Source organism: Lissotriton vulgaris, chromosome 8 (assembly GCF_964263255.1).
Source record: "Lissotriton vulgaris chromosome 8, aLisVul1.2, whole genome shotgun sequence".
Taxonomy (NCBI): Eukaryota; Metazoa; Chordata; class Amphibia; order Caudata; family Salamandridae; genus Lissotriton; species Lissotriton vulgaris.
Window position 1 is genome coordinate 1,172,103,114 of NC_141696.1, and position 16,285 is coordinate 1,172,119,398.

The 16,285-nt window shown below is 44.1% G+C and overlaps 1 protein-coding gene across 1 annotated transcript in view; it reads left to right on the forward strand.

Annotated features, from left to right (window-relative positions):
• SERPINE3 (serpin family E member 3) overlaps positions 1–16,285 on the forward strand; it is a 75,046-nt gene that overhangs the window by 32,196 nt on the left and 26,565 nt on the right. Inside the window, exons 4-6 of the mRNA XM_086933444.1 lie at positions 886–1,084; positions 10,719–10,819; positions 11,622–11,708. Of these exons, the coding sequence (XP_086789570.1) occupies positions 886–1,084; positions 10,719–10,819; positions 11,622–11,708 (387 nt within the window). The remainder of the gene's footprint in view (positions 1–885; positions 1,085–10,718; positions 10,820–11,621; positions 11,709–16,285) is intronic.

The following is a 16,285-nucleotide window of genomic DNA, read 5'->3' on the forward strand; positions in this document are numbered from 1 at the left end:
AAAGACGGGTAAGCAGATCATTAGTTTGTATTGGATCTGTTACCAGCAATTTAAGGTAGTCTAATGGGGAGCTCCTGTCAATGCTGGAATCTATGAGCATCTTAAAATCATCTGTAACCATATTGATGCATAAGTCAGTCCTTTTTATATATTTCCAAAAGCAAACTAGGAGCGGTCCATGATGTTCTAGCTTGCTCCGTTTCAGCCTACGTAAGCAGTCCTTGAGTGGTGCTTCATTGTGACGCAGGTTTTCTCATCTACACTTCTTAGCGACCTAGCTCTGTGCTTCATTTCTTTTTTTGTTTGTAAGATGGATAGGTCTCCCTTGTATTTTAGACAGCACATTTTTAAAGAACTCTGCATCAGTACTTTTGGGATGTATCTTGAGCTATTCATTAGATTGTGTAGCAGATGGGCAGCATGTTCCAAATACCTCTGGGTAAGTATTGAACCATTGCTGTTCTATGTCTGGACCAGGCCTTTTCAGATTGGCCATCGATAGGGTGAACTGTTTCTTGGTGGCTTTGATCTCTGATTTCTCTATGTGGGTTTGGAACATTGCTGTTCTATGTCTGGACCAGGCCTTTTCAGATTGGCCATCGATAGGGTGAATGGTTTCTTGGTGGCTTTGATCTCTGATTTCTCTAGGTGAGTTTGGACCATTGCTGTTCTGTATCTAAACCATGGCCATTTTAGATTGCCCATCGATAGGGTGAACTGTTTCTTGGTGGCTTTGATCTCGGATTTCTCTTTAATATGGACCACAGACCATCAGGTATCTGTATTCTCTCAATATTGACTTGACTATGAAGAATGACCAATCATTCAAGCAGACAAAATACATAAAACACCTGCTGATGCATGATTGTATCAATTTTTCTTTAGGTCTATTTCAAACACCTTCCCAGTACCGATTTACAGTGACTGAGCTGCCGTACATTGGGAATAAGGTCAGCATGTTCGTGGTGCTTCCTAGCGACCGAATGACACCTCTCTGCCACATAGAATCTCACCTCACCGCCAGAACCATTGCCCAGTGGACCAATGGCATGAGGAGGATGAAGATGGACATTTTCCTTCCGAGGTAGATTTGTCATGTGTACTCGTTGTGGGCATGTTTGCAGATTATTTGTATATGCTAAGCATATAATATGTAAATGTAAATTGATACTTGTATAGCGCACTACTCACCCGCAAGGGTCTCAAGGCGCTTGTACAAATACCGCTGTGGAACCCATCCTGGCTTTCCCTGTGAGGCGTCCACTCCTGGGCACCCCCAAGGTAGAGGCCAGGCATCCTTAGCGTTGTGGGGGCCGTTGTGGAGATTAAGCAAGCTATTGCCCAGAGTTGCAGAGTGGGACTCCATGATTGGAATAGGCACTGAGGCGAGAATTATCAGGTCCGTGGAATTTTTGAGCCCAAGACCCGCCGAGGCGGGGAATTGAACCCTGGTCCCGGGCTAGACCTCTGCATCTGGGTTTGCCGCTCTAACCATTGAGCCACACTTCTCCACTATGTCATGTTTAGTAAATCTACTTAAATAAAACCTGTGCACAAATATCAATAGAATAAAATATAGAGAAAGGGATCAAGTAAAAAATCAAATGTATGAGTGAAGGTGGAATAAAATGGCATACCAGAGAGGTATTATGTACTAATACGCTGCTCAGTAACCCTTTGAGCATTACATAGTTTGATATTCATCAAAGCTTTTGAGCATAAATCCTGAAACTATTTTAAGACTTTCATTTTTTCAAGATTTCATTTTTTTTAACGTTAGATCTGCATGATCATCTTTGTTGTTAGTGACTTCAGTGGTAAATATGTAGAAACTGATTACAGATATGGAGCACCAACCATATCCTGCCTGTATGATCTTTCTTTATGAGAAATGGCGGCGTGAGCTATAATTTGCGCAGGTCACTGTAACAGGAATTTCAGGGTTTTTTTGTAAATTTAACTGCACTTTTTCATGGAATTCATGACATTTTTATAAGCTTTAATCTACATTAAGTAACAAGGACAATGGATAGATGGATGGATGGATGGATGGATGGATGGATGGATGGATGGATGGATGGATGGATGGATGGATGGATAGATAGATAGATAGATAGATAGATAGATAGATAGATAGATAGATAGATAGATAGATAGATAGATAGATAGATAGATAGATAGATAGATAGCTAGCTTTAAGTGGGATGAAAAAACTGTGGGGTCTCTCAAAGGGGCATTGCGACTGTAATTAAGGGCGTGGCTTAAAAACATGTAAACTAAAAATCTGCACTTAGCATAGTGTGTCACCGACTTGTATTTTGCTGTTTCTGTCATTGCATCCAGATATATGATACAACAAGTAACATCATACCTACAACAAGTCAGGACTATTGGCTTTGTCAATGGTTATTAGTTGCATAAGATAAATAAGCAGCAACTATGGACCTCATTTATGAAAAGTGACGCATCGCTGCGTGAAAACAGCGATGCAGCACTTTTCATTGCGCCCTCCTTGCAACATGCTGGATGCATCATATTTACAGTATGCCGCATCATGTCGCAAGGAGTTACAGAAACGTCAGTATTTCTGACGTATCTGTAGGCGCAAAAATGACGCATTGCTGGAATGTGCCACAAAAGTGATGCAACTCCATCAATGGGTCATTTCGCTTGGGTAAGTCCCATTTCAATGGTGCCTGCGTCAGTCTTATGCCTGCTGTGAGGCAGGCGTAAGATATTGACGCATTCGCGTCCTAGAAATGACGCAGTAAAATCTCATAGATTTCACTGCGTCACTTCTACTTGGCTTACTTGCGCCAGAACGCCCAACCTGCATACATTATACCTGGCACAGGTATAATGTGGCGCAGGGGTTTACAAAGTGAAGCATCTACCTAGATGCGTCACTTTGTAAATATGACGCAACATGTCGCATTTTTTACGCTGTTAGTGCGTCACAAAAATTGAGGCACCGGCAGCGCAAAAGTGGAGCTGGGGCTCATAAATAAGCCCCTATGGCTTTTATATAATATTGAAAACGTTTCCACATAAATCCCTAGTGACACCAGGACAATGTTGCTGCTCCTGAGTTTCAAAAAGAGAAGGGAAATCCAGAGAGAAAATTACTCTCTTTAAAGGATTTCCCTTCCCTTACAACCTCACCTGGCATGACGTCATGCCATAACTTCTCCACTAGTGAGAAGTGAACAGTGTAATCACGGCACATCGGTGTGCCTGCTGTGACTGCAGGCCGAAAAAAGAGACCACCTGTGCCAGGGAACAAAACTGAGCCCGATAGAGACCCGTTTCGAGGCCCCCTTTAAAATTCTGCTGGTGCTCTGCACCGGTGAGACCCGACCCACTTAATTCCCTAGATAGATAGATAGATAGATAGATAGATAGATAGATAGATAGATAGATAGATAGATAGATAGATAGATAGATAGATATTTCTTCTGAGTCATAAATTGTTTAGGTAGTTAGTGCACTTGTAGAATTGTTCTAAACTCGAAACAAAGACAAAGATGCTTCTTTAGAGATTGTTGGATCACATGGACTGGCATAAATTGGAAGTTCCCTCACCTAGGGTTTCCTCTGATGCAGTCCCCTGTCTTTGCCAGCAGTAAACACTTGACCTGTCGCCGTGCCTGCCCCAGGCCACCATGTCATAATGACGGCTGTGTCTTGGGGCAAGGCAATCCTTACTTGATTTTCCTGCCCAGGACCGCCATGTGGAGCGTAGCTTTGATTTCCAGGCTGAGTTTTGTGTTAAAAAAAAAGTTTGAGAGCGGGGCTAAAACGACATGGCACGAGTTAGGCAAAGTCTTCTGCTGCTGCAACTAAGGTTGTGCTAAAAGGCAATGATATCTATGCCAAGAAGCAGGCACCTCATAGTGGGGCAGGGCTAGGCTGCACTGTGCCAGGGGGACAGAGACCGTTTCCTTCGACGACCTGATGGGGCTTGCGGGCCACCCACCAATGTCTGCATGAGCTTTAAAAACTCTTAATCAAATTGTAACTGTGTTTTCTTAAAATTTATATATGTGTGTGTGTATATTTCTTAGGCAGGTGGCGACTATATGGGAATACGCGGTAAGGAAAGTAGTGAAAAAGGCCCTGTATGCCCCAGAGGCCCCGCTTTGGGCGGTGGCACCATTTTGGAACAGATGCCTATCACTCGGTGAACGGCGGGAGGTTGTGCCACTATGGAAGACTTCTATTTGGATCAGCGTTTTCTCACCAGAGAGGAGGCTGAATGGGCGTTTAACTTAGGACATGGACAATTCCTTCAGTACACCAAGATTTCGGCAATTGCGCGAGAGGTTTGGCCATCATTCCCCGAAGAGCCGCCCATATCGTTACTCTTAGGACTCTAGTCACGATGGTTGGGGGCCGCAGACTGGTGTCCCATATATATAAGACGTTGTGTGAAGACTTTGCTGTAGGTCCGTTGCCAACACAGGGCAAGTGGGATGACATACTTGAAACACCCTTGACAGAGATAGAGTGGAAAAGAGTACATACAGAGGTCAAACAAATTAGCTCCAACCTGCGATTTAAGCTTATTCAATTTAACATTGTACGCCAAACATACTTGACCCCGCACACATTACATAAAATATATTCAGACAGGTCCTCTAAAGCCCGAAGTGTGGTTATGATGATGCTAGGTTCCTACACATGACATGGAAATGCCATTCGTGTCCCCCTTGTGGGGGGCGGTCTTGGATCAGTTGAAGCAAGTTACGGGGTGGTCGATTCAGCACTCCAGTACGCAGGTACTCCTGGGACTTATATCACGGCCCAAAGGCAGGAAGCTTTCAAGATGTTTCCTGCAGCTGGGATTAGTGTTGGCAAAGATCCGGGTGGCGATTAGTTGGATGAGTGCACATCCACCTATACTAAAAAATCGGGCCAGGGACCTGGTGGAGTGGTCGACTGCGGAGGTGGTTCGCATGAGACAAGTCTGGGGGGACGATAAATTAGAAGGTGATGTAAGAGCTTAGCAGGTAATGATTCTAGAGGTTCCATTACAGGTGGAGAGGGAGGCCTCCCCTGCACGAAATACTAGGAGGACGCAGGTAGTTCAACTCGGTTTGGATGACAGAGAAGGTACACAGCTCATCCCTGTCTAGTGGGCACATGGATAGGATTTCGCAACTGATTCCCTTAACAAATTTCATGCTATGTAGATAAGGAGAGGTGTGTAGCTGGCTGACCCTGGTGGGAGGGTAGGGAGGGAGTTTTTCGTTTATAAATTTGAATATGTTTCAGATATTGTTCTTTCGGATCCCACTGTATCAGGAGAGGTACAGAAAAGGCATCTGATATCCACTGATACTTTATAAATAGAAACTGTATAGAAATGTTCTTGATCTATGTGTTGGGACGGATTGTTGGTATAGATGTGATCATTATGATTGTGGCATATTGTGATGGTTTTTGGAAGAACATGAAACAAAAATATTTTTTTTAAAGTGTGCATATATATGTGTATGTTTGTGTGTGTGTGTGTGTGTGTGTGTATATATATATAAAGAAATTCCGAGAGCTGACTGCAACGGATCGGAGCTTTGAGGCAAACAAATTAAACGAGTAATTGCAGTGCAACAATGTCGTCTGACATAGTTAAAGAACGAGAAACAGCAGCAATATTGATGTTTAAAGGGGCGAGAGCAGAACCAGATAAGGTTAACAATGTCACTGATAAAAACAAAGAAACAAACACCACACTGAAGGATAAATTCAAACTATTGGAAAAAAAGAGTTGTGCTGAACAAAGTAAATGGTGGGAATCACGCTCCTTAAGAATGTACTTGGATGTGGAAAGAGTCCCCCGTGGACAATGTATCCTCCTTGCACCTAGTTATGAGGCGCCTAACCCTTTAATGATGCGTGAATGGGCGGAATGCAATCTTGACTCCTCCAAACGCCTAATACAAATCCTGACCAAGTATGCAGACATCGATAGAACTGCACTACTGGAAGAGATTGAAAAAATAAATGGAGAAATTGAAACAATTAACCAAGAAGATGAAAAACAAAAATTACGTCCGGAAATGGTGACAAGGCTTCAAAAAGAAGAAGACAAAATAAAAGAGCGTAAAACATATACATTTTTTCACGACAAAACGGACTATGAAATGGGCCAGATAATTACCTTTTCAAAAAAATATGAGGCTTTGAGAACAAACAAGTATTGCAAAATCCAAAGGGGCGAGAACAGATACAATGTCGTCAGGCTCCTCGCAATCAGAATTGAGTTCAATTCCTGACAGTGACTCGGAACGCGAAGGGCAAGCTCGGGAAGCAATACCCAAACGTACACTGGATGAGGAGCTGGCCCTTTTTTGCGAGGACAGAAGGCAAACCCTCCGCCCTCGGACACAGAGGGCAAACTATGGCACAACAAGAACTGGAAATGGGGACAACGGCGGAAAGCAAACCGAAACCGGAACATGTGCGCAAAAGGAGAGGCGGATGGAGAAAGGGGAAATAATAGCTGCCCCAAGTTCAAACAAAACCATTGTAAAGCTGTCCGATGTGGAACTCAGCAATGAAGAAAAAGAAATCTTGAGTCTGGGTCTCACCTATTGCCCCACAAGAAATTTCAACTATGTAAATACTAGACTGGACATTTTCAAAAGTACGCGAAAGCTAAAATTGAAAAAATACTATGCTCTAAACAAAAACATGAAGGACCAAACACCATCGCGAATGAATGAAAATGTAAATATCACTGAAAATACTCAAACCACTGAATCACTTGTCAATGAAATACATGAGCTAAGGGATGCAGAGTCCATGAGTGACACTGGAGTATCAACAAGTCAGGCAAGGCAAACAAATGTAGATATTGACCAATCAACATTCCAAGCGAATCAGCCACTAACTGGATTTCAACCAAAATCAACATTCAATCCGGTCATGTTGAAAGACGCAATTGACCTTTTTCATGATCAAGTGACCAATCAATTAAAGGATTTCAACATCAAAACCCACAGAGGTAAAACAAAATACAATAAAGAAAAAGCAGAATATAACACCTTGATAACAAAATTGAAGAAAAACAACAAAGTGATAATTCGAGCATCAGACAAAGGGGGAAATATTGTCTTAATGCATAGAGATATGTATACTAAGGAAGCTCATAATCAACTGATCGATAAATCTTGTTACACTAGATACACTGGAACAGAACTAAAAACTATGTACTCCAATTTTAATAAACAATTGTCCAATTGGAGATCAGAAGGGCTTATCACCGGACAAGAGCACAAATTCCTTAAAAACAACTTCCCTGTAGTACCAACAATATACTTTTTACCAAAACTGCACAAGGATGCCAAAAATCCACCCGGCCAGCCTATCATCTCGGCAAGGAAGGGATGTCTTGAACATACGTCTCAGTACGTTGATTTCTTTTTGCAAAGTCATGTAAAAACTCTGCCATTTTATGTAAGTGACACCAGTGACTTCATGCACAAAATAGAGGATATCAACTGGGAAGAGAACTACCTACTGATAGCTTCAGATGTCAGTTCGTTATACACTAGTATTGTACACTCGGATGGCCTTAGAGCACTTGACTTTTATTTGGAAAAATCCTTGGGAAACATGCCTAAACAAAAACAAATGTTATTGGAAATGGTGGAGTTTTGCCTAAGTAACAATGTTTTTATGTTCAATAATCTCTTGTATAGACAATTACGCGGTGTTGCCACGGGGGCCAGCTTCTCCCCCAGTTATGCATGTCTTCACATGGGCTGGTGGGAGGAGCTGGTCCTCATGACGGAACACGCAGAAATAATAACTTCCAAGGTAAAGACCTGGCTTCGTTTCATAGACGATTTATTTGTAATATGGGACGGTAATATGGAGTCAGCAGAGAAGTTTGATCAGGATATCAATGTCAACAATCTTAACTTGCACTTCACTGCCAATATTAGCTCTACAGCAGTTACTTTTCTAGATACAGAGGTTTTTATTGTACAGAATAAAATTGAAACAAGGCTCCACCACAAATCAACGGCAGGGAACTCTACACTCCATGCCAACAGTTCGCATGTAAAACATTTAGTTAACAGCATTCCATATGGAGAGATGTTGAGGTTGAAACGTATTCATAGCAGAGAAAATGACCTCAAAATAGTCCAGAAGGAGAGTAAAGAAAGATTCAAAGAAAGGGGCTACTCAGATAAAATAATTGATGCTGCTATTGCTAAATCCATGCAGAAAAATAGGTCAGATATGTTGGTGGTAGGAGATAAAATCAATACTCCAAATACTGACAATATAGAAACCAACAAGGAGTTTAGAATCATTGTCCAATACAGTACACAACACAAGAAAATTGAATCTATCATTAACAAGAATTGGCCCATAATCCTAAGTGATCCAATAATAGGTGCAGGACTACCTAAAAGACCCTCGATAACCTATAGCAGAGGACAATCGATGAAAGATGAGCTCGTAAAAACTAGTCCAGAAGTCATTGAGTCATCAAGCTGGTTACAAACCCACACAGGCTTTTTCAACTGTAAATCGTGTAAAGCCTGTTTACAAAGTGAGAATAGAACTACTTACTTCTCACCTTTTGACTTAAAGGAACATAAAATTAGCAGGCTACTCACATGCAAAACTGAGTATGCAGTTAATGTATTGTCTTGCCCGTGCAATTTGCTCTATGTGGGGAGCACTAAGCTCCCTGTCCACAAAAAATCGTTCAACACCTTAGAGCAATAAATAATCAAGACAATACATATCCGGTTGCAAGACATTTTAAAGCCAACCATGACTCTAAAAGTAGAGAGCTCAAGTACTTTGTCATTGACTGTGTCCCTGCAAGCAGAAGAGGCGGAAATAGAGAGGAGAAATTGCGCCGCCTTGAGACCCGATATTTATTAGAACTAAACACAAAACAGCCGTCAGGTCTCAACATTACAGAGGATCTATTTACTTGCCTTTAAACATTCTAACATGTAAATAGTAGTAATAAATTATCTGCAATTCCATAGGGGTCACATATTGGTCAGGTACACAACAACCAATAGGAATTCTGGAAATATATGTCTTTTAAAATGGGTTTTTTAACATAAATATATTTATAGCTTATAGTTTATAGTTTACAATGGAACAAAATTATATGCACTTTTTATATGAGTTAATTACAATGATAATGACTTTTAGCCAGTATTTAACCATTTTTAAGGTTTTTATCCTATGGCCTATTTATGAATTATTTATTGTGTAACTATGACATATGATGATATGAGCATGAAACAGTTCCTTCAAATCCATCTCGGATCAATGAAAATATCCGTGAAGTGTTAATCGATACTACAGCATACATATATTTTGATTGCCACCAGATATTTATTTGGTATTCATACCGACATATGATCAATATCTCTTTTTACTGAAAGCACCATGAACTGAAAGCACCATGCACTTTATACCTGAGAATGTGGTACAGAAACAACGGTATAGCATCGGGGCTCCGATGCTACCGTTCTGGTTTTTCTGCTCTAACCCGCCAAACAATTTAAAAAATGCAAAAAACAGAAAAACTGGAGAGAAAAACAGAAATTATGCAAAACAACCTAAATGCTGCTATTTACTATGAGTAAAACAAACTTTAATTATTTTGCACTATTTTGCACTACTTTGCACACATTTATTAGGATTGTTGGTTTTGCACATAACAGCTTTTAATCAATTATGCTTTTAGCCTAAGGTCAAATTATTTATATTATACAAGTTGTTTATTTATTCTTGCATATAATGAAATTTTGTAGTTTTTACCAGGAATAGTAACTCTTCTATATCTATGCAACTTGCAAACTAAATCATGTGATTGACAATGTGTATATTTAAACAAATACCCTAGCGATCTCCTGTGTCATGTGATCAAGCGCTCTGGCCAGCGCGAAACGCGTCATGGCGATTTGAAGCACTGAATAAAAAATCTCACCTGCACAAAGTTTGGGTCCGTATCCGTTTCTTTGCCTGGAGTACCTCGAGTGTTCATGAGATCGGAATCCTTGTCGTGTGATCAAGGCCTTTCGAAGCAGAAACGTTATGGCGGCAGCACTGAAATAAAGAAACCAGCATCCGAATTTGGTGGTCCGTGTCCTTTCTTACCTGGCATCTGAGGAAACAAGCAGAGCAAGGAGATCGGAGTTTTTGAGAGAGAGATATATATATATATATATATATATATATATATATATATATATATATATATATATATATATATATATATATATATATATATATTTATTGTATCCATCAATAACAGTTGGTCATCTGAGTCCATATTGTGCTGATCATCTCAGGTTTTATTACATCTGCTTTCAAACTCCCCCAACGTGTGTGCGTGCCAGCGTGCGCGTATGTGTCTGTCTGTATGCCATAGTCACATCAGAAAAACGAAAGAAAGTGCAAGCATTCTGTAGCTGCCTTTACAAGTTTCGACACTGTTTGCACAAATGACAACAATTTTCCTGAAATATAACGCTTGGACCCGATGTTACCTTCTCTTCCAATGCTCTGGGTTTTCCCCTTTCACTGTGAGTAGAGGCTCAATTACATTTAAGGCCATTGACTTGTTAAAGTGATATTATGATTTGACGTGAATTAGCATCCATTAAAGCATGTGTTGTACATACAAATATTGTTACCATAGTCATGCATGAGAATTGTTTCCTTACGTTTAGATTTAGAATCCAAAGTAACTTCAGCCTGAAAATGGTTTTACCTACATTGGGGATCACAGACCTGTTTGACCCCCGAAAAGCAGACTTCAAAGGAATTTCAGGTAAGCTCTATCATGTCATATCTGCTCTCGGTAATAATTCTAAGTCACGTGGCTATGTTGTTGCTGTTCGGTACAAAACTGAAGGTTTAACTTCACTATAAAGTCTGTGTTTGTGAATGTTGTTTTTGCAGAATGATTGGAGACACAATGTAGACACCTAGGTGAACAGCCACTCTTCCAGCCAATCTGAAATGGAAATAGGTCGATAATTTAGAGCTGCCCAATACTAGTCTTGCTTCATAAAACACTTTGCACATCCTGAGTTATACATTGGAAATCGCGTAATAAAACTTTGCAGATCCCTAATTGCAACAAAAAATCGCCAAATATAACGTTTTTACATCTTTAATTCAAAATCAAGTAATAAACACTTTTCATATCCCAAACTATAAATTTGAAATCGAGTAATATCAATTTTTTTTAATCCTAACTATAATTTTGAAAATTGCGCAGTAAAAACTTTGCATATCCCAAACTATAAATTGAAAATCGGTTAATATAAAGGTTTTACATCCCTAACTACAATATGAAAATCGCATGATAAAAACTTTGCACACCATACCTAACAATTCAGGACTTTTAGTACCAGAATCCGAAGAAAAAACTTGGGTGGATTCTGGAAAATTGCTATCTCTCAGACAGTAACCAGAATAATTTAATGTTGTAATAGGTCAGGTTTAAAAATGTTTTTAATACTATCTACTCTAATTGTTGCCCTTGAATGTGCAAGAACGTTTTCTCTATGAAATGCCAGTGTTATAAAAGAAAGTAATAATGCTCTGCTTTTTTTCTTGATATCTAGATCAGGACAACATTTACATTTCGACAGCAATCCATAAGGCAGAGATTGAGGTGACAGAAGATGGAACAAAGGCTTCAGGGGTTACAGGTACCTATTTATCGAGTGTCACTGCAGGCTTTGCTGCCTCTTGTCTTCTAATACGAATGTCAACATACCTTTTTAGTTGGCAGATGCACGGTCTGCCATCGCACTCTAAAAACATGCCTCCAAGAAGCCGGTATCCAAGAGAAGTCCCTCGACTGGACTACATCCTTCCTCTCCGGCAGATCACAGAGCGTCCGCCTCCCTCCCTTCCGATCCAAGGCCACCGACATCATCTGGGGCGTCCCTAGGGCTCCTCCCTCAGCCCAACGCTGTTCAACATCTACATGGCCCTCCTCGCACAAGTGGCCCGCCACCACAACCTCAACATCATCTCCTATGCCGAAGACACTGAGCTCATCCTCTCCCTCACCAAGGACCCACGCACTGCCAAAACCAACATCCGCGACAAAATGAAGGCCATCGACGACTGGATGAGGAGCAGCCGGCTGAAACTGAACTCGGACAAGACGGAGGTCCTCATCCTCGGACCCAACCCCTCGGCCTTGGACGACTCCTGGTGGCCGACCACTCTCGGGACAACACCGACACCCACCAACCACGCACGCAATCTAGGATTCATCCTCGACTCCTCCCTCTCCATGTCCAAACAGGTCAACGCCGTCTCCTCCTCCTGCTACAACACCCTCCGCATGCTCCGCAGGATCTACAAGTGGATCCCGACCGAAACAAGAAGAAAGGTGACACAGGCCCTCGTCAGCAGCAGGGTGGAATACGGCAACGCACTCTTTGCCGGAATCCCAGGCAAACACCTATGACGACTACATCGCATCAAAAATGCCTCCGCCCGACTGATCGTCAACGTCCCCCGCCGCAGCCACATCACCCCCCACCTGACAAACCTACACTGGCTCCCCGTCGATAGGAGGATCACCTTCAAACTCCTCACCCACGCACACAAAGCACTCCACAACACCGGACCAGCCTACCTGAACAGCAGACTCAGCTTCCACACCCCCACCCGCCAGCTCCGCTGCACCAGCCTCGCCCTTGCCGCCGTTCCCCACATCCAACGAACAACCACCGGCGGCAGATCCTTCTCCTACCTCGCCACCAAGACCTGGAACACCCTACCTACCCACCTACGGCAGACCAAAGACCTACTCGCTTTCAGAAGACTCCTCAAGACCTGGCTCTTCGAGCAGTAGCAAAATTACCCCCGCCCCCCATCCCTCCCTCTCAGCGCCTTGAGACCCTCACGGGTGGGTAGCGCGCTTTACAAATACCATGATTGATTGATTGATTCCTGATTGCACAAAGCACCACTGTAGATGAACAGGCACGGCAGACATTACGCCTGAATCTGAGATGCTTGTACCTTCCTAAACCCTTGCAGCATCTTGAACATGGGGAGTTGTGGCCTAGAGGCTAAACTGCAGACTTTGGAATCAGGAGGACTTTATTGTAATCCTATCCTCCTTCTTTATTAAATCATACAATCCTAGGCAAATAACGTTAACTCTCTGTGACCAGGCGTCCTTGCCTGCTCAATAATCAGAGGGCTGAGAGTCTAATCTGTTTGCTTGTGTTAGCTGGACAAGAAAATGTAATTCAATATCTCCAGATCAGGGTTATGTCTGTATTGACAGCATTTTCAATCATTGTAAAGGTCGGACTGGGGTTGAAAATAGGCCCAGGCGAAAATATAAAAATAGCCTCATTTGCGAAAAAGACTGCTCAAAAAAGTCTCCCATATTCTAAAAATAGGGCCAATTTTTAAATTGTAAAGACACGTAGTATAGGTGTTTTGCAAGGTTTGAAAGACTACTTGCCAGCCGCAGCCTGTGCAGGTAAGAGCGGTGCAGCGAGGTGGGGGGGATTTCGACAGACGACGACGAGGGAAAATTTATTATTTTATTACTATTCCCTCGTGGTCATCCGTCGCATCCTCCACCAAACCTGGTCCCACTGCTCTTACCTCCACAGGCCGTGGCTGCTATATGCTACATTTAAGCTTGCTGCAGGCATTGTTTGTGGTAATATCAGTGAACTCAAAAGTAAAACCTGGGGGCGTGGCTTAGCGGCCGAACATGGCGGTCGCATAGCTGTAAGGCTCCGTGAGTGAGGCAGTGTCCCCACTAAAATCCGCACATTAATCCGGACTAATTCAACCTCTGAACGGAGGAACCCGGCTCCAGGACTGAGCGGGAATCACCCAGAGGAAAGACGGCGAAATCGGATGCCGGGAGGCAGACTTATGACCTCCGTCGTCAGACGGCCTGCGTCGATCCTGCAACACCGGGCTCCGGTAGGATTGGAAGCCGGGCGGAAGTGAGTGCAATACGGAAGAGGGCGACCGGAAGGGCGCGCTACCCGGAACACCCCCCCAGTGACACTTCGAAACCAATAACCGGAGCGCTCCCCTGGCCCCCCCGAGTGACTGTGTTCCCACTCGGCCACAGAAGGGAGAAGTCAACGAGCGGCGTCGGCGAAAAAAAGACATCGACGCACAGAGATAAGTCCCCCCAGCAGTGCGCAATAACGACGGGGTAGGACGGAGTGCCCGTTCGGGAAGGGCCCCTGCATGACGGCTCGCTGTCTGACCCCCCCCCGGAATAAAGGGGACTGCACACACGCAACTCACAGCACTCGCCGCTGCACACAGAAATTTCGCGCCAATTTGAAAAAGCGACGTACTTTACTAGGAAGCAAACTTTGCCCTTACACACGGCTGGGGAGAGAGAGGAGAGCTGGGGTGCAGCAGCAGTGGGTGCGTGGGCCAGAGAAAAACGGATGCACAGGCGGGGAGCCCTAAAACCGACATAAAGGCCCATAGACTCGCCCAGTGGCCAGGGGGAGACATTGCTTCAACATCACTCAGGCACTGAAGTTGTTGTCTGGCAAAGCATCACCGGACAACACGATCACAGCGGAAGGCAGCGACCGAGGGCGCGGTGGAACGAGGAGGGTCAGGCAAAGCTGCTCTGTACATCGGGACTGACTGCCCATTCATCAAGTAGTGGAAGTGGGTGAGCAACGCCACTGGGACACACCTTTAACCTGTTAGGTACGGACAACCCCCTCCTGGGATCATTTGCCACAGAAAAGGTGGATAACAAGAATACCGGAAAGAACTATGGCTGGCAGAGGCCCGAAACACGCCATGTCGCAGTCTAAACTGGAGAAATTTGCGTATGACAGACAGGCGCAATCCCAGGCAGAACCGCGCACATCGACGGGGAAGACACCAGAGACCGATGGAACACAGAAAGCAACACTTGAAGACGTGATGAAGGCGCTGGCGCAAGTACAGGCAACAGTGGGGTCCACGGCCACTGAAGTCTCACTCCTTAGGGCGGACTTTCAAAAAATGGGCGAAAGAGTAAAACAGGTCGAGGTGGTCACCAAATCTCTGGTTGAAGATGTATCAGACCTACAATTAGCAATGGAGCGAGTGGCGGCGGAGAATAAGACACTGAAAGAGAAGCTGGACGATCAGGAGGGGTGCTCCAGGCGCAACAACGTAAGAATTATTGGGGTTCCGGAATCGGAAGGAACCAGAGCCATGGATCTATACGTGGAAGACCTGATCAAGACACAGCTCAAACCCAAGGGTTTATCGCAATTTTTCTCAGTTGAAAGGGCGCATAGAGTTCCGGGGGGAAAGCCCAAGCCTGGAGCCCCCCCTAGACCAATACTGGCGAGACTCTTTAACTTTCGTGACCGGGATGCGATCCTACAGGCTGCAAGGGTGGCCACGCCGCTACAGGTTCAAAACTCTACGCTAGCCTTTTTCCCGGACTATACTGCGGAGGTGTCGCGCCGGAGGAGGACCTTCCTTTATATCAAGAGGGAACTGAGAGCCAAGGAACTGTCGTACTCTATGCTGTTCCCAGCTCGGTTGCGAGTGGTCGCGGACAGTAAGGTTTGGTTTTTCGACACACCAGAGTCAGCGCGCGAATGGTTGGATGGATGGCGACAAGTAGGACTACCCCGCCGCCCGCACAGAACACACCAGAGCCAACGCGGAGACAGCCAACCGAGGTTTCAGGCATCGGGTGGAATTGGATCGATGCACTCTCACACGGCGGACAACACCAACACACTGGAAGATGTGGATGAATAGTCGCCCGGCACCAAGTTGAATGAACACTGAAAAGGCTTCTTGGGTGAGACCCGACTTGGACACTGACCCAGGGGAGACCGGAGAGGGCAGGGGGCCTGTCTACTCCGGAGGACACTTCACCCAAGCAAGCAAGTAATGTTTCTGGGTTGGGTAAAGCACTCTGCTGAGTTGGGGAAACGTGCAGTTCTAGGCCCGTTTGGCAGGGAGGCAGGGAAGGGGGAGGAGTGGGGGGGTTGTTTAAATGTTCAATGCAAACCGCAAACTGAAACAGGATACACATTTCACCATGTTCAGATTGGGAAGGGAGAGGGGAAGTTAGTTGAGTTTTTTAGAGATCTACACGATGGGTCGGGTTGTGCTGGCTGGTACCCGCGTTGCTTTCTTGGTAGGGAGGGGCGGGACACCGAGGCCGCAAGACACACTGGATACATGAGCATCTACACGGCGAACTATGGCAGATTGCTCACAACGTAGTCGGGAAGAGGGTGCGCCTAGA